The following is a 24924-nucleotide window of genomic DNA, read 5'->3' on the forward strand; positions in this document are numbered from 1 at the left end:
GCGTTTTTCTATGATCTTAGCGGCAGTAACTAAGATCCACTGGCTGTTCTCGCATATTCTGAGGAGTGGGGTAACTTTCAGAAAGGGAATGGCGTGCGGGGAACCCTGCAAACAAGGTATGTGCAGTAAATTATTTTTCTAAGGAATGGAATTGACTAAGAAAATACTGCTGATACCGATGTAATGTAAGTAAAAGCCTTTAATACAGTGAGAGCGACTGTTAGTAGGCTGGTTTAAATATATACAGTAAAGTAATTTTCTAAGGAATGGAATTTGACTGAGAAAATGCTATTAATACTGAAGTGATGTTATAAGCCTTTAATGCAGTAGGATGACTGTCAGGCTTATCTATAAAGATACATGCTCCTTAAAAAAGGGATGTTTAAAACGATTTTGCTGGCATGTTTAATCGTTTTGTGAGGTACATTGGTGATAAAGCTTGTTGGGGCATAAAATTTTTCCACATGGCTGACAATATTTCTGCATAGAAACAGTTAACTGAAACTCCCAATATTGTAATATTGAGTAGGAGGGGCCTATTTTAGCGCTCTTTTGACGCAGTAAAAATTTAGGCTCTGTCTTCCTGCTTCATTCTGCTTGACACGGGTCGTCTCCAGACAGCTTAAGAGACTTCAAAAGTCATTTTGAGGGAGGTAATCAGTCACAGCAGACCTGTGACAGTGGTTTTTTTGACTGTATTAAAAACGTTTTTTTTTTTTTTTTTTGCTTATAATAACCGTTTGGGTTTTAAGGGGTTAATCATCCATTTGCAAGTGGGTGCAATGCTCTGCTAACTTAATACATTTACTGTGAAAATTTGACTGCTTTAACTGATTTGGTTCATTATTATTTCAACTGTGACAGTTTTCTGTGCTTCTTAAAGGCACAGTAGCGTTTTTCTTTATTACTTGTAAAATTATTTACAGTGTTTTCCAAGTCTGCTAGTCTTTTTGCTAGTCTGTTTAAACATGTCTGACACAGATGAATTTGTTTGTTCACTATGTTTAAAGGCCACTGTGGAGCCCCACAGAAACATGTGTACCAAATGTATTGATTTCACTTTAAATAATAAAGGTCAGTCTTTATCTATAAAGGAATTATCACCAGACAACGAGGGGGAAGTTATGCCGACTAACTCTCCTCACGTGTCAGTACCTTCGCCTCCCGCTCAGGAGGCGCGTGATATTGTGGCGCCAAGTGCTTCAGGGACGGCCATACAAATCACATTACAAGACATGGCTAATATTATGAATAATACCCTGACAGAAGTATTATCTAAATTGCCAGAATTAAGAGGCAAGCGCGATCGCTCTGGGGTAAGAATAGAGCGCGCTGGTGTTTCGAGAGCCATGTCCGATACTGCGTCACAGTTTGCAGAACATGAGGACGGAGAGCTTCATTCTGTAGGTGACGGATCTGATCCAGGGAAACCGGATTCAGAGATCTCTAATTTTAAATTTAAGCTTGAGAACCTCCGTGTATTGCTAGGGCAGGTTTTAGCGGCTCTGAATGACTGTAATACAGTTGCGATTCCAGAGAAATTATGTAGGCTGGATAGATACTATGCAGTACCGGTGTGTACCGACGTTTTTCCTATACCTAAAAGGCTTACAGAAATTATTAGCAAGGAGTGGGATAGACCTGGTGTGCCCTTTTCCCCTCCTCCTATATTTAGAAAAATGTTTCCAATAGACGCCACTACACGGGACTTATGGCAGACGGTCCCTAAGGTGGAGGGAGCAGTTTCTACTTTAGCTAAGCGTACCACTATCCCGGTGGAAGATAGTTGTGCTTTTTCGGATCCAATGGATAAAAAATTGGAGGGTTACCTTAAGAAAATGTTTGTTCAACAAGGTTTTATCTTACAGCCCCTTGCATGCATTGCGCCTGTCACTGCTGCTGCGGCATTTTGGTTTGAGTCTCTAGAAGAGGCCATTCACTCAGCTCCATTGGATGAAATTATGGATAAGCTTAAAGCACTTAAGCTAGCTAATGCATTTGTTTCTGATGCCATTGTACATCTAACTAAACTAACGGCTAAGAATTCCGGTTTTGCCATTCAAGCGCGCAGAGCGTTATGGCTTAAATCCTGGTCAGCTGATGTGACTTCTAAATCTAAATTGCTTAATATTCCTTTCAAGGGGCAAACCTTATTCGGGCCCGGCTTGAAAGAAATTATCTCTGACATTACGGGAGGTAAGGGTCATACCCTTCCTCAGGACAAGGCCAAATCAAAGGCCAAACAGTCTAATTTTCGTGCCTTTCGAAACTTCAAGGCAGGAGCAACGTCAACTTCCTCCGCTCCAAAACAGGAAGGAACCGTTGCTCGTTACAGACAGGCCTGGAAAACTAACCAGTCCTGGAACAAGGGCAAGCAGGCCAGAAAACCTGCTTCTGCCCCTAAGACAGCATGAAGGGATGGCCCCCTATCCGGAAATGGATCTAGTGGGGGGCAGACTTTCTCTCTTCGCCCAGGCGTGGGCAAGAGATGTCCAGGATCCCTGGGCGTTGGAGATCATATCTCAGGGATATCTTCTGGACATTAAGACTTCTCCTCCTCTAGGGAGATTTCATCTTTCAAGGTTATCAGAAAACCAAATAAAGAAAGAGGCATTCCTATGTTGCGTACAAGACCTCCTAGTAATGGGAGTGATCCACCCTGTTCCGCGGACGGAACAAGGACAGGGATTTTATTCAAATCTGTTTGTGGTTCCCAAGAAAGAGGGTACCTTCAGGCCAGTTTTGGACCTAAAGATTTTAAACAAATTCCTAAGAGTTCCATCATTCAAAATGGAAACTATTCGGACTATCCTACCCATGATCCAAGAGGGTCAGTACATGACCACGGTGGATTTAAAGGATGCCTACCTTCACATACCGATTCACAAGGATCATCATCGGTTCCTCAGATTTGCCTTCCTAGACAGGCATTACCAGTTTGTAGCTCTTCCCTTCGGGTTGGCTACAGCCCCGAGAATCTTTACAAAGGTGCTGGGCTCTCTTCTGGCGGTTCTAAGACCGCGAGGCATAGCGGTGGCTCCGTATCTAGACAACATCCTGATACTGGCGACAAGCTTGCAAATTGCCAAGTCTCATACAGAGATAGTTCTGGCATTTCTGAGGTCGCATGGGTGGAAGGTGAACGTGGAAAAGAGTTCTCTATTACCACTCACAAGAGTCTCCTTCCTAGGGACTCTGATAGATTCTGTAAAAATGAAAATTTACCTGTCGGAGGCCAGGTTATCAAAACTCTTAGATGCTTGCCGGGTCCTTCATTCCATTCCACGCCCGTCAGTGGCTCAGTGCATGGAAGTAATCGGCTTAATGGTAGCGGCAATGGACATAGTGCCATTTGCGCGCCTGCATCTCAGACCGCTGCAGTTGTGCATGCTAAGTCAGTGGAATGGGGATTACTCAGATTTGTCCCCTCTACTAAATCTGGATCAAGAGACCAGAGATTCTCTTCTCTGGTGGCTTTCTCGGGTCCATCTGTCCAGGGGCATGACTTTTCGCAGGCCAGATTGGACGATTGTGACAACAGATGCCAGCCTCCTAGGCTGGGGCGCAGTCTGGAATTCCCTGAAGGCTCAGGGATCCTGGACTCAGGAGGAGAAACTTCTCCCAATAAATATTCTGGAGCTAAGGGCAATATTCAACGCTCTTCTAGCTTGGCCTCAGCTAGCAGCACTGAGGTTCATCAGATTTCAGTCGGACAACATCACGACTGTGGCTTATATCAACCATCAAGGGGGAACCAGGAGCTCCTTAGCGATGTTGGAAGTCTCAAAGATAATTCGCTGGGCAGAGTCTCACTCTTGCCACTTGTCAGCGATCCACATCCCAGGAGTGGAGAACTGGGAGGCGGACTTTCTAAGTCGTCAGACTTTTCATCCGGGGGAGTGGGAACTCCATCCGGAGGTATTTGCTCAACTGGTCCATCGTTGGGGCAAACCAGATCTGGATCTCATGGCGTCCCGCCAGAATGCCAAACTTCCTCTTTACGGTTCGAGGTCCAGGGACCCGGGAGCGAAGCTGATAGATGCTCTAGCAGCTCCTTGGTTCTTCAACATGGCTTATGTGTTTCCACCGTTTCCTCTGCTCCCTCGACTGGTTGCCAAGATCAAACAGGAGAGAGCATCGGTGATTCTGATAGCGCCTGCGTGGCCACGCAGGACCTGGTATGCAGACCTAGTGGTCATGTCGTCCTGTCCTCCATGGACTCTACCTTTGAGGAAAGACCTTCTAATACAAGGTCCTTTCAATCATCCAAATCTAATTTCTCTGAGACTGACTGCGTGGAGATTGAACGCTTGATCCTATCAAAGCGTGGTTTCTCCGAGTCAGTTATTGACACTTTGATACAGGCACGAAAGCCTGTTACCAGAAAAATCTACCATAAGATATGGCGTAAATACCTGTATTGGTGCGAATCCAAGAGTTACTCATGGAGTAAGGTTAGGATTTTTAGGATATTGTCTTTTCTCCAAGAGGGTTTGGAAAAAGGCTTATCAGCTAGTTCTTTAAAGGGACAGATTTCTGCTCTGTCTATTCTTTTGCATAAGCGTCTGGCAGAAGTTCCAGACGTCCAGGCTTTTTGTCAGGCTTTAGCTAGGATTAAGCTTGTGTTTAAAGCTGTTGCTCCTCCGTGGAGTTTAAACTTGGTTCTTAAAGTTCTTCAAGGAGTTCCGTTTGAACCCCTTCATTCCGTTGATATTAAACTTTTATCTTGGAAAGTTCTGTTTTTGATGGCTATTTCCTCGGCTCGAAGAGTCTCGGAATTGTCTGCCTTACACTGTGATTCTCCTTATCTGATTTTCCATTCAGACAAGGTAGTTCTGCGTACTAAACCTGGGTTTTTACCTAATGTAGTCTATAACAGGAATATCAATCAGGAGATTGTTGTTCCGTCATTATGTCCTAATCCTTCTTCAAGGAAGGAACGACTTTTGCATAATCTGGATGTAGTCCGTGCCCTAAAATTCTATTTACAGGCAACTAAAGATTTTCGTCAAACTTCTTCCCTGTTTGTCGTTTATTCTGGACAGAGGAGAGGTCAAAAAGCTTCGGCAACCTCTCTCTCCTTTTGGCTTCGTAGCATAATACGTTTAGCCTATGAGACTGCTGGACAGCAGCCCCCTGAAAGAATTACAGCTCATTCAACTAGAGCTGTGGCTTCCACCTGGGCCTTTAAAAATGAGGCCTCTGTTGAACAGATTTGCAAGGCTGCGACTTGGTCTTCGCTTCACAATTTTTCGAAATTTTACAAATTTGACACTTTTGCTTCTTCGGAGGCTGTTTTTGGGAGAAAGGTTCTACAGGCAGTGGTTCCTTCCGTTTAAGTGCCTGCCTTGTCCCTCCCATCATCCGTGTACTTGGCTTTGGTATTGGTATCCCATAAGTAATGGATGATCCGTGGACTGAACACACTTTACAAGAGAAAACATAATTTATGCTTACCTGATAAATTTATTTCTCTTGTAGTGTGTTCAGTCCACGGCCCGCCCTGTCTTTTTAAGGCAGATCTAAATTTTATTTAAAACTTCAGTCACCACTGCACCCTATGGTTCCTCCTTTCTCGTCTTGTTTTGGTCGAATGACTGAATATGACATGTGAGGGGAGGAGCTATATAGCAGCTCTGCTTGGGTGATCCTCTTGCAATTTCCTGTTGGGGAGAGAATATATTCCATAAGTAATGGATGATCCGTGGACTGAACACACTACAAGAGAAATAAATTTATCAGGTAAGCATAAATTATGTTATTTTGCACTCTAACAGGTTTGTATAAATATTCATTGAAATGCAGTGACAGACATTACAACAATATTAACAAATAGATACAGGACTGAGTAAATAGAGTATTAGAATGTGCAAACCAATATATACATTTTGAAATAATTGTTTGTACATGTATATTGAGGAACCAGCGATATATCCAGCCAGGCAGCATTTGAATAGAATAATAGTATCGCATAATCGGAAAAGTTCGAAACCATAAATCTGATTTTAGAAGCTGTGACTACCTGGCTCTGGCCTGTTCAGTAAAGTTTTGTAGCGTCTGCAAGGCCGCATCTGAAAAACATTTCAATAAAATGACATATAAATTTATAGTATTACTTGAAAATGTTAAAGTGATAGGAAGGTCAAAAGTGAAATGCGCGTGGGTGTATGCAATTTTAGACAACTTTCTTATTTACTTCTGTTGTAAACATTTCTTTGTTTTCTTGGTATCTTTTGCTTAAAAAAAGCATGGATGTAAGCTCAGGAGCGTGCACATGTCTGGAGCACTATATGGCAGTTATTTGGCAAGAATGTTATCTATTAGCAAGAGCACTAGAGGGCAGCGCTATTTCCTGCCATGTAGTGCTCCAGGCGCCTACTTAGGTATCTCTTCAACAAAGAATATCGTGGGAACAAAGCAAATTTGATCATAGAAGCAAATGTGAAACTTTTTTTAAATGTTATGTTCTGTCTGAATCACAAACATTATTTTCTGTTTCATATCCCTTTTAAATTTGATGTCTGTTTTAATATTTAGTTTATCATTTGTGATCGCCAAAGTCGATGTCCAACAATTATGAATGAATTTCCCAAAATCCAATCTTTTTCTAATACAAAAATGGTGTTATTGTTTACATTGTAATTGGTTTATGTTGGAAAATGCTTATCAGGAGCTGAAAAACAGACGATAAACACAATCAACCCCATAATGCTTTTAGGTTCTTAAAGGGATAGAAAGGTCAAAAATGAAATGTGCATGGGTGCATTTCAATTTGAAATATTGGCATTTTTGCAATGTAGTTTCATTAGCAAAAATGCTTTTAGTAAAAGTTTTTCTGCAGCATACCCACGTATCCTGTGAAGGCTCATGCACCCGTATTCAAACACTGCACCTTCTCAGAGAGTCATTAGTGGCTTTTATGACAAATTATGTCTACACACACCACTGCCAGCTCTCTGAGCAGGAATAGTGTTTGAATACTGGTGCACGGACCCTCACAGGATATGTGCGTATGCCTCAGAAAAACGAATAACTTTTACTAGAAGCAGTTTTGCTGATGAAAGTATATTGCAAAAATGCTTTTATTTCAAATTGAAATGCACCTATGCATGTTGACCTGTGTATCTGTTTAAGTAACAATACACTGCAGTTTTCGGTGCAAAATAAATACCATAGCTTCTTGAATGAAAGGTGCATTTTTATTACCAATGGATCCCTTGTATATACATAATATTAGCCCATGTAGTATATGACCACTAATCATGGTGCAAAATTCCTGTTTGGTAAATTATATATCCTATATAATAAAAGGCTAGGTATGTTTGTCCGAAGCTGTCAAGTGCAGTAGAGACAAACATATTGGGCCATTGACACCGTAACGAAGGATCAGTCAGTGAGGATCAGGCAGCAGAGAGGGTGGGCGGGTGTGGTGGGGACGTGACCGGTGGTAGTGGCGGGGGCGTGGCCGGACGGTAGCGGCCGTGGTGGGTGTGTGACGGACAGGGGAAGCAGCCGTAGTGGAGAAGGCATGGCGGGGACATGGTCGGACGGGAGCGTGGGCGGTTGGGATTGATACACTGCAGAAAATGGCCCTTATACATGGGATATATATATATATATATATATATATATATATATATATATATATATATATATATATATATATATATATATATATAAAAATTTTGATACCTGTTTTGGTTTCTGACAGCTGGAGAGGGGAAAGTGTGTGAGAGATTACTGGATTACAAAAAAATTATTGAAGGTCTTCCGCTTCCGCGAAATATCCCAGACACAAATCCATATCGCTCCAATTCCTGTGAGTATAAAAGACTAAAGAAATACATAGCATGGGTTGCTTTGGGAAAGTGCTTGACGGTTGTAGATGGTTATTTATTTTAGTAGTCCAGAATAATTAAACATACAGTTTTTAACGCCTTCACTACCAGGAATTCCAGAGAACAACTTGCTGAAAATACCAAAGAATGTTTAGCATTTTTGCGATCACTCCATTAAACAGAAATAGAGCCCCCCAAATGTGATATATTAAAAATAAATGTTAACTTTGTCACAAACTTTTTGTTTCTCACTGAAATTATTTACATACCGCTAATGCAGTCATATCATCATAAATGGATGTAAAAGCTTCTCTCAGTAATTAGAAGGCCTCTAATTGCAACTGTGCAGCATATTCCTGGCAGTGAAGGGGTTAATAAGTTAGCTGGCAAGGGTTATAGCATTCTAGTGTAATAATTACCCTCCCACCTGACACCTCCCTTATCTTTCCCAAACAGCTGTTTCACCCCTCACCCACACTCCTCCCCCACCATCTTAGGTACTGGCAGACAGTCTTTTTTTTTTTTTTTTTTTTTTTTTAAATAAATAAATACATTAATTTTATTTATTTTCTGCAGTGTAGGATCCCCCTTACCATCCCAACTCCCTGATCCCTCCCAGCTTTCTAACCTCTCCCCCTCCTAATGGTGTTTGCTATCTTAGGTACTGTCAGTTTTCTGCCAGTACCAAGTTTAGGTACTCATTTTATTTATTTTTATTTAGTGCCCCCAACCTCCCCCTCTCTGTGATCACAATTGTAATTTTAATTTTTTTTCTGTAGTGTAGTGTCCTTCCCCCCCCTCTTCCATCCAAACTTTACTTTCTACAGTGTAGTAGGGCCACTCCCACTTTTAGTGCCACACGTCACACTTCTGCCACAGTAAAGCACTTACTGCACCCCATCACAGTTTACTGTAACTGCTATCTCTACCGCTAACAACCTCACGGCAGTTTTCCCGACCACTAAGTTATAACCCAAGTAGAAGTATCCTTGGATAATAATAATATCTCCCATGAGATCCCTCTTACCGTATGGGCTCAATGTCAGAATTAAAGGGACATGTTTATTTCATGATTCAGATATAGAATATAATTTTAAAGAACTTTCTAATTTACTTATATTATCAAACCTGTTTCATTCTCTTGGTATCATTTGTTGAAGGTGCAGCAATGCACTAATGGTTTCTAACTGAACTCATGGGTAAGCCAATCACATTCAATATATATATGCAGCCACCAATCAACAGCTAGGACCTAGGTTCTCTGCTGCTCATGAACTTGCCTAGATAAACCTTTCAGCAAATGATAACAACAGAAGGAAGCAAATTAAATGAGAGAAGTAAATTGGAAAGTTGTTTAAAATGGTATTCTCTGTCTGAATCATGAAAGAAAAAATGTGGGTTTCATGTCCCTTTAAACCCTCCTGCTCTCTGCCAGTCAAATCAGATTTAATATTCATTCCTTTTTTAATCTTAGCTGATGTGACAAGCCGATTCGATGAAGCATTCTGGTTTGGTGATTTCAATTTCCGATTAAACAAGGACAGAGGAGGCGTGAATTCCATCCTGCAGCACAAGATGGAGAAAGATATGTCTCGGCTTTTACAGTATGATCAGCTCCTCATGGAGATGAAGGACGGTATGACCCATCGCTCATGCTGTTTAACCAACTCCTTTTGCACCCTTATCCACTACATCCGCTGTAAAGCTCTTAAAGGGACACTAAACCCAAATTTTTTCTTTCATGATTCAGATAGAGCATGCAATTTTAAGCAACTTTCTAATTTACTCCTTTTCTTCGTTCTCTTGTTATCTTTATTTAAAAAGCAGGAATGTGATGCATCATAGGAGCCGTCCCTTTTTTTTTTTTTTGAGAACCTGGGTTATGCTTGCATATTGGTGGGTAAATGTAAGCCTCCAATAAGCAAGCGCTATCCATGGTTCTGAACCTAAAATGGGCTGGCTGCTAAGATTTATATTCCTGCTTTTAAAATAAAGATAGCAAGAGAACGAAGAAAAATTGATAATAGGAATAAATTAGAAAGTTGATTAAAATGTTGTGCTCTATCTGAATCATGAAAAAAAAATTTGGGTTCAGTGTCCCTTTAAAATCATGACAAGTTTTAATTTTTGCCTTTCCCTTTAATATTGCTGCTTATCGCCAGATATTCTGTCCCCTTTTCTCTGCTCCTTTTCTACTCTTGCTTCCATTCTTCCCTCTCACTTATAGGATAATATTACATTGCTTCTGTTTAGTGGTAATCCACAAATGCTGTTGCTTTATATTGTATCTACCTTGCTTACCCCATGATTTGCTGATGCATTCTTATAATACATAGCCACACTTGATTTCTTTAAAGGGACATTGTTATTGATTGTTTTTCAAACTGTTACGCCGTTGTAATGTTTGTGTGCCAAATAAAGGCTTGTCAGGTTTTTCCTTTTCTATTGGTAGACATGACGGTGTTATCCGTCAGCCCTTGAGTATTGAATACATTTCCCGATTGTTGCGTTTGCACAGATACTTTAACATTTTCATGCAAATATATATTATTTGATTTCTGTTGTTTTTGTTATTTTAGCCGTGATAGAAATTGTGTAATGGTCACCAATCATTTATCTCAAACATTCCAAATTTTAAGCTCTAGTCTAGATAGTAAATATTTTCCATTAAAGAATCAAACCCAAAAATTTTCTTTCAGGATTCAGATAGCGCATACAACTTTCCAATGTATTTATATTATCTAATTTGCTTTGTTTTATTTGTTGAAAAGGATACCTAGGTAGGCTCTGGTGCTGAGAGCTAGCTGCTGATTGGTGGCTGAGCATATTTGCCTCTTGTCATTGGTTTACAGATGTGTTCAGTTAGTTTCCAGTAGTGCATTGCTGCGCCGTCAATAAAGGATACCAAAAGAATGAAGCAAACATTTTAATAGAAGTAAATTGGAAAGTTGTTTACAATTACGTTTGTCCATTGAAAAACAATTGCAGCAAACTGAGTTAATCAGTTCTAATACACTTCAGAATATGCTGGTATATTCATTTATTGGAAGACTGCGGAAATATGTTGTAATTAGATGGTGTTCACTTACACATTCTGATTTCTGTTTGCTTTTAGCAACAGCCCAAAAATAACTGAAAATACTCAGCATCCGCTTGATCTGTTTTTTTTTGCAGGTTCCATATTTAAAGGGTTTGAAGAAGCAGAGATCCAGTTCCTTCCTACATACAAGTTTGACATTGGTTGTGATGCATACGATAGCACTACCAAGCAGAGAACGCCTTCATACACAGTAAGTCATTGTCTGATTGTGTTTCAGTAACAAATAACATCAGGTCTAACCTTTAAAATCATTTGTGTGACCGTTGTTTATAATACTGGATGGTCACTGTGCTAGCTGGTCAGAGTCAAGAAGAAGCTCTTATGTGCATAATGAGCTATAGCTGTTCATGAACATTGCAGCCTGCAGGCACATGACATCATGCAGGGGGGGGCGCCATTAAAACACAGTTTTCAGTGACCTCAGCACTACGGCTGGAGATTGTTGGTGGCCTAGTGGGAGGCACTCCAAGGCTACATGTACACACGCGGTGATGTCATAAAGAGGCTGAACCCCTCAATCTCAGCTCTCTTAGCAACTGCAAACCTCAAAGACCCATCATGTGAAAGCGAATAGTCTGCTCTGTTAAATGGTGGTATTGGAGCAGTTATATCATGCAGATCTTTTTTAAAAAAAGTTAAAAAACACTTGGGAATTTGCTTAAAGGGACAGTATACACCCATTTTCATATAACTGCATGTAATAGACACTACTATAAAGAATAAGATGCACAGATACTGATATAAAAATCCAGTATAAAACCGTTTAAAACGTACTTAGAAGCTCCCAGTTTAGCTCTGTTGTTTAGGATGACGGGAAAACCCAGTGAAAGCAGCCCCTTCCTCTGCATATGAAAAGACCCTTTACACAAACAGGAGCACGCTGGAGTAGGTATACATCAGTATTCTCCTAAAACTTTGGGGCTTGGTTAGGAGTCTGAAAATCAGCACAATGTGATTTAAAAATAAGCAAAATACTTTTTTTTTTTTATAAAAAACAACAAACTATGGGCTATATAAATGGATCATCTACAAAACCTTTATACAAAGAAAATTCTAGTGTATAATGTCCCTTTTTAAGAATGTTACTTTATATGCACAATAACAAATCTGGTATGCCTAGCGACCCCAAATAACGTTTATTTTCTACAGTACATTGTCTTTATAGTCAGCTGATCACTGTAGTAACAGAAAACACCTTGCAAGAAAAAAAGTGATTTTATTTCTGTACTGCACAATGGGGCCTCTATAATCTGTAGTATAACCCCCCAAAAGCCTGTATGGGACCCTATTTCAGATGTGGCTACTCTTGATGACAATTTAGTAAGTGTATTACATTAACAGTGGTGGTCACTGGGCTATCTTCATTATTATTTACTAAAATCTATGCAAATATTATACATATCTATCTATCTATCTATCTATCTATCTATCTATCTATCTATCTAGTACTTGTAAAGCACAATCTAATCGCCCATGAGGGTCTCAAGGCACTATACATATGTTTTACAGCTTTTGCCACAGCTATCACTCATGCTATGGATTATAAATATAATAAAGTTATATTGTGACTCTGCTGGGCCTGCTGAAAAAGACCATATATAGACCATATATAATTTGTGTGGGGCACTCACTGAAATTTGAATTAGAATAGGGTTTAAATGTAGGTAGCAAAAAAAGCTCAACATTTTAAACAATATTTTAAAAAAATTATAAACAATAAAAATTCTGGAATAGACTATCCCTTTAAGATAGATTACAACTCATGCCGAGCATATAGATGTGTTAGCTCTGCCTCTTTGATAAAGGAATTGATTCTGCCTGTAAGCATAGTCTACAAATACCAACAATTTGCTTGTGATTTTTGAACACATTTAAAACAAAGAAACTAGTTATATAAACAAGAATATATACAGTATTTTATTATACAAATTTGCGTACACTGGCGTGATTTTGGAATTGCCATACTTTTTAAAGTTTGATTGGAAATTTAAACTGTAAGTAACATAATTTTATGAGCTAGAGTTTTTTTAAACTAAATTAACAATCAAAAATATGCTTTCACAGGACAGAGTGTTGTACAAGAGTCGAAATAGAGGTGATATCAAAGTGAATAAATATTCTTCCTGCTCAGTAGTGAAGACTTCTGACCACAGGCCGGTTTTTGCATCATTTGAAGTTCGCATAAGACCGGGCAGAGATAAGTGAGCACCTGATATTTCCGTCTTGTTTTGTGTGCACTTTCACCTTGCAGTATGTTGTGTCTGTGCTAGTAACTATTACAATCTAGATGGGTAGGAGGATGGGAAACAGGGTAGGTGGGGACTAAAAAGGTGAGAATGATATTAGTGAGGAGATACATGAGGGCAACTGTTGGGCAAGTGAAATATATTTGTTACTGAGTCGGGTGATAAGCTTCCCTGAATAAAAAGGTATTTAGGGGAAAGTCTGACAGCTCAAGGAAGTGCGTTCCAGAGGGCTGGTGCCGCACGAGAGAAGTCCTGTAGCCTAGCATGGGAGGAGGTGATGGTAGAGGACGCAAGGAGCAGGTCATAGTTGGATCTTAGAGGGCGGGCTGGAGTATATTTTTTGATGAGTGAGGATAGGTAGGGTGGGGCAGCATTGGTGAGGGCTTTGTAGGTAGTAATTGAGGTATGCTGGTAGTGTTCACATTCATGCAGAACGTACACTGTTAATAGCAGTATAGGTTGGATGCAGTCCTTGTCTACCTGTAAAGACAGTATTAGTTAGGTTTAGTTATTTCTAATACATTTCCCATATATATATATATTTTGTGATATCACAGCTCTGTATATGTTAATGGAATTTAGCTGCTATCAATATGAGTTGATACAAGTTTACCATGTTATCATCCTCTTCATTAAAGGGACATTAAACCCACATTTTTCCTTTCATGATTCAGATAGAGAATACCATTTTAAACAACTTTCTAATTTACTTCTATTATCTAATTTGCTTCATTATCTTGATATTCTTTCCTGAGAAGCATATCTAGATAGACTCAGTAGCTGCACATAGATGCCTCATGTGATTGGTTTACCCATGTGCACTGTTATTTCTTTAACAAAAGATATCTAAAGAATGAAGCAAATTAGATAATAGAAGTAAATTGGAATGTTGTTTAAAATTATATTTTCTATCTGAATCATGAAATAATTTTTTTGGGTTTAATTACATCTCTGAATAGAAACATAGTTGCAACATACTGTATATGTGTTGGCAAAAATACTTCTAGTAAAAGCACGTGCATGTCTCTGCACGTGCATGTGAAGCATACCTAGATATTCTCAGTGCACCAGCATTTTAAATACTACAGCTGCTCAGAGCACCAGTGGGGCTTGTATCATGTCAGCAATTAACAAATTGAGTCATTAACAGATGGTACAAGCACCTTAGGCTCTCTAGCAAGTGCTGTGTATAAAATGCTGGTGCACGGTGCATACTTAAATACACTTTTAAAACAGCTATAACTTTTATTAGAAGCATTTTTGCTAATACATGTATATTACAAAACTGCTTCTATTCAAAACTGAAATGCATATATGTGGATTCCAATTTTGGCTGGAATGTCCCTTTAACTGTAAATCCCTTTTTTTTAGAATACAGAAAATTGTTTACAAAGAACCACAAATCCATCTCATTCTGTGGGTTAATTTAATTCACAGTATAGCTCATTAAGTTTTATTTTCTCCAACATTGGTGTGTCCGGTCCACGGTGTCATCCATTACTTGTGGGATATTCTCCTCCCCCACAGGGAAAGGCAAGGAGAGCACACAGTAAGAGCTGTCCATATAGTCCCTCCCAGGCTCCGCCCCCCCAGTCATTCTCCTTGCCGCTCTGAACAAGTAGCATCTCCTCGGGGATGGTGAGGAGTTTGTGGTGTTTAGTTGTAGTTTTTTATTCTTCTATCAAGAGTTTGTTATTTTAAAATAGTGCTGGTATGTACTATTTACTCTGTTTGTGAGAGGAAGATGATTTTAGCAGCAGTTACTAAAATCGATTGCTGTTTCCACATAGGACTGTTGAGATGAAGTAACTTCAGTTGGGGGAAACAGTTAGCAGGCTCTTCTGCTTAAGGTATGACTAGCCATATTTCTAACAAGACTGTGTAATAATGGAAGGCTGTCATTTTCCCCTCATGGGGACCGGTAAGCCATTTTCTTAGTCTCAAACAGAATAAAGGGCTTATTATGGGCTATAAACTGGTAGACACTTTTAGGGGCTAAATCGATTGCTTTATTTAAGTATTATATGCAGTTTGAAGTTGTATTTCACACTTTTATAACATTGGGGAACGTTTTTAGCACCAGGCACTTGTTAAGACACCTTCCCAGTCAGGAAGGGCCTTTCTCTGTAGTAGGCAGAGCCTCATTTTCGTGCCATTACTGTGCAGTTAATTTTGAGTTCAGTACATGCAGCTGCATGTGTGAGGGTCTGGAATCCACTAAAAACGTTCCTAGAAGGCTTCATTTGGTATCATATACCCCCCTGGGATTGGTGAAGTTGCAGCAAAGGCTGTGGCTGGGACTGTAAGGGGGTTAAAATTAAAAACGGCTCCGGTTTCCACATTTTAAGGTTTAACAGCTTGAAAATTGGGGTGCAATACTTTGAATGTATTAAGACACTGTGGTGAAAATTTGGTAAAGATTGGATAATTCCTTCATAGTTTTTCACATATTCAGTAATAAAGTGTGCCCTGTTTAACATTTAAAGAGACAGTAACGGTTTTGTTTTAAAACGGTTTTTGTGCTTTATTAACCAGTTTAAGCCTGTTTAACATGTCTGTACCTTCAGATAGATCATGTTCTGTATGTATGGTAGCCAATGGGGTTCCCCCTTCAAATATAGTGTGATAATTGTGCCATTGCGTCCAAACAAAGTAAGGACAGAACTGTCACAAATTGTAAAGTTGCCCAGGATGATTCCTCAGATGAAGGAAGTAGACATAGTTCTACATCATCTCCTTCTGTGTCTATACCAGTTATGCCCGCGCAGGCGACCTCTAGTACTTCTAGCGCGCCAATGCTTGTTACTATGCAGTAATTGACGGCAGTAATGGATAACTCCATAGCAAATATTTTATCCAAAATGCCAGCATTTCAGAGAAAGCGCGATTGCTCTGTTTTAAACACTGTAGAGCAGGAGGGCGCTGATGATAATTTTTCTGTCATACCCTCACACCAATCTGAAGTGGCAGTGAGGGAGGGTTTGTCAGATGGGGAAATTTCTGATACAGGAAGAATTTCTCAGCAGGCAGAACCTGATGTTGTGACATTTAAATTTAAATTAGAGCATCTCCGCGCATTACTTAAGGAGGTGCTATCTACTCTGGATGATTGTGACAATCTGGTCAACCCAGAAAAATTGTGCAAGATGGACAGTTCCTTGAGGTCCCGGTGCACCCTGATGCTTTTCCGATACCTAAACGGGTGGCGGACATAGTGAATAAGGAGTGGGAGAAGCCAGGCATACCTTTTGTCCCTCCTCCTATATTTAAGAAATTGTTCCCTATGGTCGACCCCAGGAAGGACACATGGCAAACAGTCCCTAAGGTCGAGGGGGAGTTTTCTACTCTAGCCAAGCGCACGACCATTCCTATTGAGGACAATTGTGCTTTCAAAGATCCTATGGATAAAAAATTGGAGGGTTTGCTTAAAAAGATTTTTGTACAGCAAGGTTACCTCCTTCAACCTATTTCGTGCATTATTCCTGTCACTACAGCGGCGTGGTTCTGGTTCGAGGAACTGGAAAAGTCGCTCAGTAGGGAGACTCCGTATGAGGAAGTCATGGACAGAATTTACGCACTTAAGTTAGCTAATTCCTTTATTTTAGACGCCGCTTTGCAGTTAGCGAGGTTAGCAGCAAAAAATTCAGGGTTTACAATTGTGGCGCGCAGAGCGCTCTGGCTAAAGTCTTGGTCGGCGGATGTATCTTCCAAGACAAAATTGCTTAATACCCCTTTCAAAGGTAAGACCCCTTTTGGGCCAGAATTGAAAGAGATTATTTCAGTCATCACTGGGGGAAAGGGCCATGCCCTCCCACAAGATAAACCTTTCAAGGCTAAGAATAAGTCCAATTTTCGTTCCTTTCGCAATTTCAGGAACGGACCGGCTTCCAACTCGGCAGCCTCTAGACAAGAGGGTAACGCTTCCCAGACTAAACCAGCTTGGAAATCAATGCAAGGCTGGAACAAGGGTAAACAGGCCAAGAAACCTGCTGCTGCTACCAAGACAGCATGAAGAGGTAGCCCCCGATCCGGAACCGGATCTAGTAGGGGGCAGACTCTCTCTCTTTGCTCAGGCTTGGGCAAGAGATGTTCAGGATCCCTGGGCACTAGAAATAGTCTCTCAGGGTTATCTTCTAGAATTCAAGGAACTACCCCCAAGGGGAAGGTTCCACATGTCTCACTTATCTTCAAACCAAGTAAAGAGACAGGCATTCTTACATTGTGTAGAAGACCTGTTAAAGATGGGAGTGATACTCCCAGTTCCAACTGTGGAACAAGGTCAGGGGTTTTACTCAAATCTGTTTGTAGTTCCCAAAAAAAGAGGGAACTTTCAGACCAATTCTGGATTTAAAAATTCTAAACAAATTTCTCAGAGTGCCATTGTTCAAAATGGAAACTATTCGAACGATTTTACCTACAATCCAGGAGGGTCAATTTATGACTACCGTGGATCTAAAGGATGCGTATCTGCATATTCCTATCCACAAAGATCATCATCAGTTCCTAAGGTTCGCCTTTCTGGACAAACATTACCTATTGTGGCTCTCCCATTCGGACTAGCCACTGCTCCAAGGATTTTCACAAAGGTGCTTGGATCCCTTCTAGCGGTTCTAAGACCCAGGGGCATTGCAGTGGCACCTTATTTGGACGACATCCTAATTCAAGCGTCGTCTCTTTCAAAGACAAAGGCTCACACAGACATTGTTCTAGCCTTTCTCAGATCTCACGGGTGGTAGGTGAACATAGAAAAAAGTTCCCCGTCTCCGTCAACAAGAGTCCCTTTCTTGGGAACAATAATAGATTCTTTAGAAATGAAGATTTTCCTGACAGATGTCAGAGAGTCAAAGCTTCTAAACGCTTGTCAAGTTCTTCACTCTGTTCTACGGCCTTCCATAGCTCAGTGCATGGAAGTAGTAGGGTTTATGGTTGCAGCAATGGACATAGTTCCTTTTGCGCAAATTCATCTAAGACCATTACAACTGTGCATGCTCAAACAGTGGAATGGGGACTATACAGACTTGTCTCCAGTGATTCAAGTAGATCAGAAGACCAGAGACTCACTCCGTTGGTGGCTGACTCAGGATCACCTGTCCCAGGGAATGAGCTTCCGCAGACCAGAGTGGGTCATTGTCACGACCTACGCCAGTCTATTAGGCTGGGGCGCGGTCTGGGATTCCCTGAAAGCTCAGGGTCTATGGTCTCGGGAAGAGTCTCTTCTCCCGATAAACATCCTGGAACTGAGAGCGATATTCAATGCTCTCCGGGCTTGGCCTCAACTAGCAAAGGCCAGATTCATAAGATTCCAATCAGACAACATGACGACTGTTGCTTACTTCAACCATCAGGGGGGAACAAGGAGTTCCCTGGCGATGAGAGAGGTGACCAAGATCATCAAATGGGCGGAGGATCACTCCTACCACCTGTCTGCGATCCACATCCCAGGAGTGGAAAACTGGGAGGCGGATTATCTGAGTCGTCAGACCTTTCATCCGGGGGAGTGGGAACTCCACCCGGAGGTGTTTGCCCAGTTGACCCAATTATGGGGCATTTCAGACATGGATCTGATGGCGTCTCATCAGAACTTCAAGGTTCCTTGCTACTGGTCCAGATCCAGGGATCCCAAGGCGACTCTAGTGGATGCATTAGTGGCGCCTTGGACTTTCATCCTAGCTTATGCGTTTCCACCGTTCCTTCTCATTCCCAGGCTGGTAGCCAGGATCAAACAGGAGAAGGCCTCAGTGATTTTGATAGCTCCTGCATGGCCACGCAGGACTTGGTATGCAGACCTGGTGAATATGTCATCGGCTCCACCATGGAAGCTACCTTTGAGACAGGATCTTCTAGTACAAGGTCCATTCGAACATCCAAATCTAGTTTCTCTCCAGCTGACTGCTTGGAAATTGAACGCTTGATTTTGTCTAAGCGTGGGTTTTCGGATTCTGTGATACTCTGGTACAAGCCAGAAAACCTGTGACTAGAAAGATTACCATAAAATATGGAAAAGATATATCTGTTGGTGTGAATCCAAGGGATTCTCATGGAGTAAGATTAAAATTCCTAGGATCCTTTCCTTTCTCCAAGAAGGTTTGGATAAGGGATTATCAGCGAGTTCTCTAAAAGGACAGATTTCTGCTTTATCTGTCTTGTTACACAAACGACTGGCAGCTGTGCCAGATGTTCAAGCTTTTGTTCAGGCTTTGGTCAGGATCAAGCCTGTTTACAGACCCTTGACTCCTCCCTGGAGTCTAAATTTGGTTCTTTCAGTTCTTCAAGGGGTTCCGTTTGAACCCTTACATTCCATAGATATCAAGTTGTTATCTTGGAAAGTTCTGTTTTTGGTTGCTATTCTTTTGCTAGAAGAGTTTCTGAATTATCTGCTCTGCAGTGTAATCCGCCCTATCTGGTGTTCCATTCAGATAAGGTTGTTTTGCGTACTAAACCTGGTTTCCTTCCAAAGGTTGTTTCCAACAAGAATATTAACCAGGAGATAGAATAGTTGTGCCTTCTTTGTGTCCGAATCCAGTTTCAAAGAAGGAACGCTTGTTACACAATTTAGATGTAGTCCGTGCTTTAAAGTTCTATTTAGAAGCAACAAAGGATTTCAGACAAACGTCTTCTCTGTTTGTAGTTTATTCTGGCAAGAGGAGAGGTCAAAAAAGCTACTGCTACCTCTCTTTCCTTTTGGCTGAAAAGCATTATACGATTGGCTTACGAGACTGCCGGACGGCAGCCTCCTGAACGAATCACAGCTCACTCTACTAGGGCTGTGGCTTCCACATGGGCCTTCAAGAACGAGGCTTCTGTTGATCAGATATGTAAGGCAGCGACCTGGTCTTCTCTGCACACTTTGTCCAAATTCTACAATTTTGGTACTTTTGCTTCTTCGGAGGCTATTTTTGGGAGAAAGGTTTTGCAAGCCGTGGTGCCTTCTGTTTAGGTAACCTGATTTGCTCCCTCCCTTCATCCGTGTCCTAAAGCTTTGGTATTGGTTCCCACAAGTAATGGATGACACCGTGGACCGGACACACCAATGTTGGAGAAAACAGAATTTATGCTTACCTGATAAATTACTTTCTCCAACGCTGTGTCCGGTCTACGGCCCGCCCTGGTTTTTTAATCAGGTTTGAAGAATTTCTTTCTCTATACACTACAGTCACCACGGTACACTATAGTTTCTCCTTTTTTTCTCCTAACCGTCGGTCGAATGACTGGGGGGGGCGGAGCCTGGGAGGGACTATATGGACAGCTCTTGCTGTGTGCTCTCCTTGCCTTTCCCTGTGGGGGAGGAGAATATCCCACAAGTAATGGATGACACCGTGGACCGGACACACCGCTGGAGAAAGTAATTTATCAGGTAAGCATAAATTCTGTTTTCCTTTATAAAACGCTAATAGTTGACCTGTGCTGTAGCTCAGTAATTCTCAATTCCAGTCCTCGGAACCCTTTACTGGCCCGATTTTCATGCTATCTGAACTAGAGCTGAGTGAGTGAGAGCAGGTTAGTAACCACTGCTTTAAATAATGGTTTGCTGCAAACACTCAGCTAATCTTGTACCAGGCAGAGCTTGCAAGATGCTAATACGTTGCTGTTTTTTCCTAGCATTCCCCTGGCTGCCGGGCTGTTTGACCGAGAGCTTTACTTGCTAGGAATAAAGAGGAGAATGACCAAGGAACTGCAGAAACGTCAGGCGGCAAAGACTCAGAAAAGCAGCAGTGTCTGCACCATCTCCTGACTAGAGCAGGAATTGACCTTGTCTTGCCCTAATAATGCATCAGCAGAGAGCTATGAACATTTAGTCTCATATGGATATCAACAAACCACACACATCCTTGCATTCTATAGGATATTGGCTTTGGGGTACTAGGTATTTTATTCTAGTTTTCAGTGGCAATCTGTAAGCTGGACTTATCTGCCATGTGTAACAATGTTTGTTAAAGTCTTACAACTTAAACTATGTATGAATGTAGTTGCTATGTACAGAGAATGTAATCAAGAGGTTAATTATGTTCAGCAAAATCACAAATGTATTAATTTATTAAAAATATATGTTTTTTTTATTTGGGCAAGGGGGCAATACCGTGTAACCATTTAATGTTTAACCTCTTAAGGACATATGACGGAATTTTTCCGTCATAAAACAATTGAGCAAACTGAAAGCTGTGTCCTTAAAGGGTTAAACATAGAAGAAAAACATCCTGCCGGTGAGGATATACAAAATAAAAAATGTGGCCTTGGAAGAAAACCAGTATGTGTTAGCATACATTAAAAAAAAAAAACCTGAACGGGAGTATAAAAAATAATTCCAACGCGTTTCACGTTACAATTAGCTCAAAGTTACAGTCAACACCAGAATTTTTGTTGTTTAGAAAGAAAGATAATCCTTTTATTACCCATTCCCCAGTTTTGCATAACCAACACTGCTATAGAAATACACTTTTTACCTCTGTGATTACCTTGTATCTAAGCCTCTGCAAACTGCCCCCTTATTTCAGTTATTTTGGCGGACTTGCATTTTAGCCAATCAGTGCTCACTCCTCTGTAAATTCACGTGCATGAGCTTAATGTTATCTATATGAAACACATGAACTAATGCCCTCTAGTGGTCAAAATGCATTAAGATTAGAGGCAGTCCTCAAAGTCTAAGAAATTAGCATATGAACCTCCTAGAATTAGCTTTCAACTAAGAATATGAAGAGAACAAAGCAAAATTGGTGATAATAGTTAATTAGAAAGTTATTTAAAATTACATTCCCTATTTAAAACATGAAAGTTTTTTTTGGACTTGACTGTCCCTTTAACTGAGCCCTAATTGTAGCTCAAAACACTTTGAGATTATTTCACACACCTGTGCATGTTTTATTTTTTAATATATACAAACAAATACAGTTTTATTTTCTCCTTGATTGACTACGCCACAAGGCAGAACATGCTGTTATCCGAGATGTTATCGCAGAAAATGTAGCATGTCTGCAGAAAGAACAAGACACAAGCAGGAACTGTTAAGCACTTTCACTTTGCAGCGCTGTGCCACATCAGGCTGCTATCTTTAAACAGTGCTGTGCTCTGGCTGCACTGTGTAAGTTTTCCTTAACATAGGGCAGCCAGAGTGAAGCGCTGTTTGAAGAGGACAGTTAATGCTTTAGTGTAACTGCCTAATTTAAAATTGATTTTATTTTCAAACTGACCTGCAGAAATGTTTTTCACTAAAAAAAAACTGAAGAGAGTAAAAAAAAGTTCTGCCTCTGGGTGACTACGTAGTTCTGCCAGGTCTGGCTGTGTTCTTGTTGTACCGCGCAGTTGTCTGGATAATGTAGTATTTTAGCTTATTACCTCATGCAGAAGTGTGAGACAAAGCACAGAATGTTTGGAATCCTGGAGCAGTGGATATTTGTGTACTGAGGAAACCAGTATGGCGCTGTAGTTTAGAACACATCTTCAGTTGGTGACAAATCAAGTGTTAGTTATGCCACACGCAATCTTCCTTTCAATAAAATTGCCTGGACTAATGGAATCAGGCCTCCCCTTAAAAGGACGTTATCCAGCAAGGATATCTGATTGCAAACCAAATGTCATGATGATAATGTTGTCTTCAAAAATGCTGCAGTTCTTATATCGTTTCATATGTTGCCAACATCAATTAACAGCCGAGCATTAAACATCTGAACTAGACGTGCACATCGGAAAATTTTCTTTAGTTTCGTGTCGATTCTGTATTTTTTTTTTGTACTCGGATGCATTTGTTTCGGATGCATTCGGTAATTTGGAAGTTCAATATGTGCATTCATTTGTTATGTTATGTTGAGTCAGATGGTTCCAACCAACACAAAATGAATTATTTCACTGTTCTATCTCACTTTATTGTAACATATCTATTAATTTTTATTTATTTTTTTATAATAAATATGGAACGGCAAAGGAATTGTGATTAGTCCAGAAAGTCAGGCTATCGCGCCATGGCCATTCGAATAAAACAAATTAATCCAACTAATTCGGATTTTTCATTACAAATTAATTCGGATTAGTTAGTTTCGTTACTAGGGTGATTTGAAAATTCGTATACATTCGAATCTCTGAATTATTTGAATTTTATCCAAATTTCGATTGGGAACGAAACAAATTGCACATGTCTAATCTGAACCTTGGAACCTTTGCTGTGGCGCACGTGAGTACCGCTTTTCTCTTTTGCTATTTCAGATAATGTGACAGTAGGGAATTTGTGCAGAGTATATTTGCATTATTGGTTTTTAAACTGTTAAAAAAGGCTTGATTTACTGTAATGCCATAAAAGCCAGATGAACCTTACCGATGCTAAGTAATTTGCCTTTATTTTTTTTATGACATATTTAATTTATGTAAATATGTTTGCTCATTGAGCATCACACAACCAAATAAAATATACATCTTAATGAGTTGTGTCTTCAGTGTCAGAGTGATGTGAGATTTTAGGAGCCAATAATTTTAGCACAAATGGCCCCAACCTATAATTAATAAGAAATAAACGCAAATAAATATACATTAGAATTGAGAGTAACCGTTCATTCTTAGGTCCATATGTGTAGCATTAAGCTTGGTACTGAATTGTAACTTCATATCTAGTTAAAAGACCTTAAACATGCTCTATTTGGGGCACTTGATGAAGTCAGCCTGTGACTGGTGGGTACATGTGTATGCCTCTCCTAATTGGCTCGTCAGTCGTGTCCTGTTGACGTGCTGCAATGTGTTTTTTTTCACATGTTAGACACACAGGGGATCAATCACAAACCTTTAGAAAATGTTATCAAATGATGCATCTACATAAATCACTATAGAATTTAATGGTGAATTTAGTGGAAAAATAATTTGATCGACTGCAGTTTGCTAAAGGATTCTAGCACTAAAATATAAAACACCATGTACATTGCATGTCCTTAAGGGGTTTTTGGTCCTGTCATAGCTAGGGTTGCCACCTTTCTTGGAAGAAAATACCGGCCATGCTAATTAACATAAATTTGCATAAATAATTAAACAGCATAATTTAAAAACTAAAGCTGATAGGAATGATTTTAAATGCTCATTTGTTTATAACTATTATTCATGACACTCAGAAGAAGTTTCACTTTTATTTTCTTTATTTTCTATATTGACATGAACCTTAAAAATACCGGTCGTGTCGGTAAAATACCGGCTGGGTGGCAACCCTAGTCATAGCGCAGGTCTCCCCGAACACAGTGAGATCACAACAGCACAATTGCAACATGACACGCTACTGGAGACATCAGTCTTAAGTGTGGCCTCGGCACTGTTGTCAACATCTGCAATATTTAACCCCTTCAATGGAAAACGACCGTTGGCTAATTAAGGGGTTCATCTCTTCTGCCGAGGATAATTAAGAACAGGTAAATTGTGAAAACAATGGCCATTTTAATGTGGGGGGGTTTACACATGCTTTAATTTGTTAGAGCATGTAACTTTATTTCTAGCAACCCTGCAAAGGGGTTAGACACAAAGTATACAGCTAGGGAGCTGCAGAGAACTGCTGGTCCCGAGCAGAAACGCACTGGTTTAATCAGCAGTGATTGACTGGACCCTGGGCAAAAAATTTCTTGGGCCCCCACCCCATGCAATTTCGCTCTCCACCCCAACGTCCCAAAAAACAACTAAATCAATTTTTTTTTTTTTTATTTATTAGCCCAGCGGTGGATCATCCACTGCTGGGCTAATCATTTTAAAATAATGAAATAAATTGCAATATGTGAAACTG

At 40.3% G+C, this 24924-nt stretch overlaps 1 protein-coding gene across 3 annotated transcripts in view; it reads left to right on the plus strand.

The window, feature by feature from the left end:
- The window catches only part of INPP5E (inositol polyphosphate-5-phosphatase E), a 37929-nt gene extending 14336 nt beyond the window's left edge, over nt 1-23593 (plus strand). For 2 of the 3 annotated variants that reach the window (XM_053695566.1, XM_053695567.1), the window contains 5 exons: nt 7712-7819; nt 9313-9474; nt 11013-11128; nt 13003-13139; nt 20784-23593. In XM_053695566.1, coding sequence (XP_053551541.1) covers nt 7712-7819; nt 9313-9474; nt 11013-11128; nt 13003-13139; nt 20784-20916 — 656 coding nt within the window. In that variant the 3' untranslated portion in view covers nt 20917-23593. The remainder of the gene's footprint in view (nt 1-7711; nt 7820-9312; nt 9475-11012; nt 11129-13002; nt 13140-20783) is intronic. The other variant, XM_053695568.1, reaches the window with a different exon arrangement.
- Nucleotides 23594-24924: the final 1331 nt, after the last annotated feature.

The sequence above is a fragment of the Bombina bombina genome, chromosome 12 (genome assembly GCF_027579735.1).
Source record: "Bombina bombina isolate aBomBom1 chromosome 12, aBomBom1.pri, whole genome shotgun sequence".
Lineage (NCBI taxonomy): Eukaryota > Metazoa > Chordata > Amphibia > Anura > Bombinatoridae > Bombina > Bombina bombina.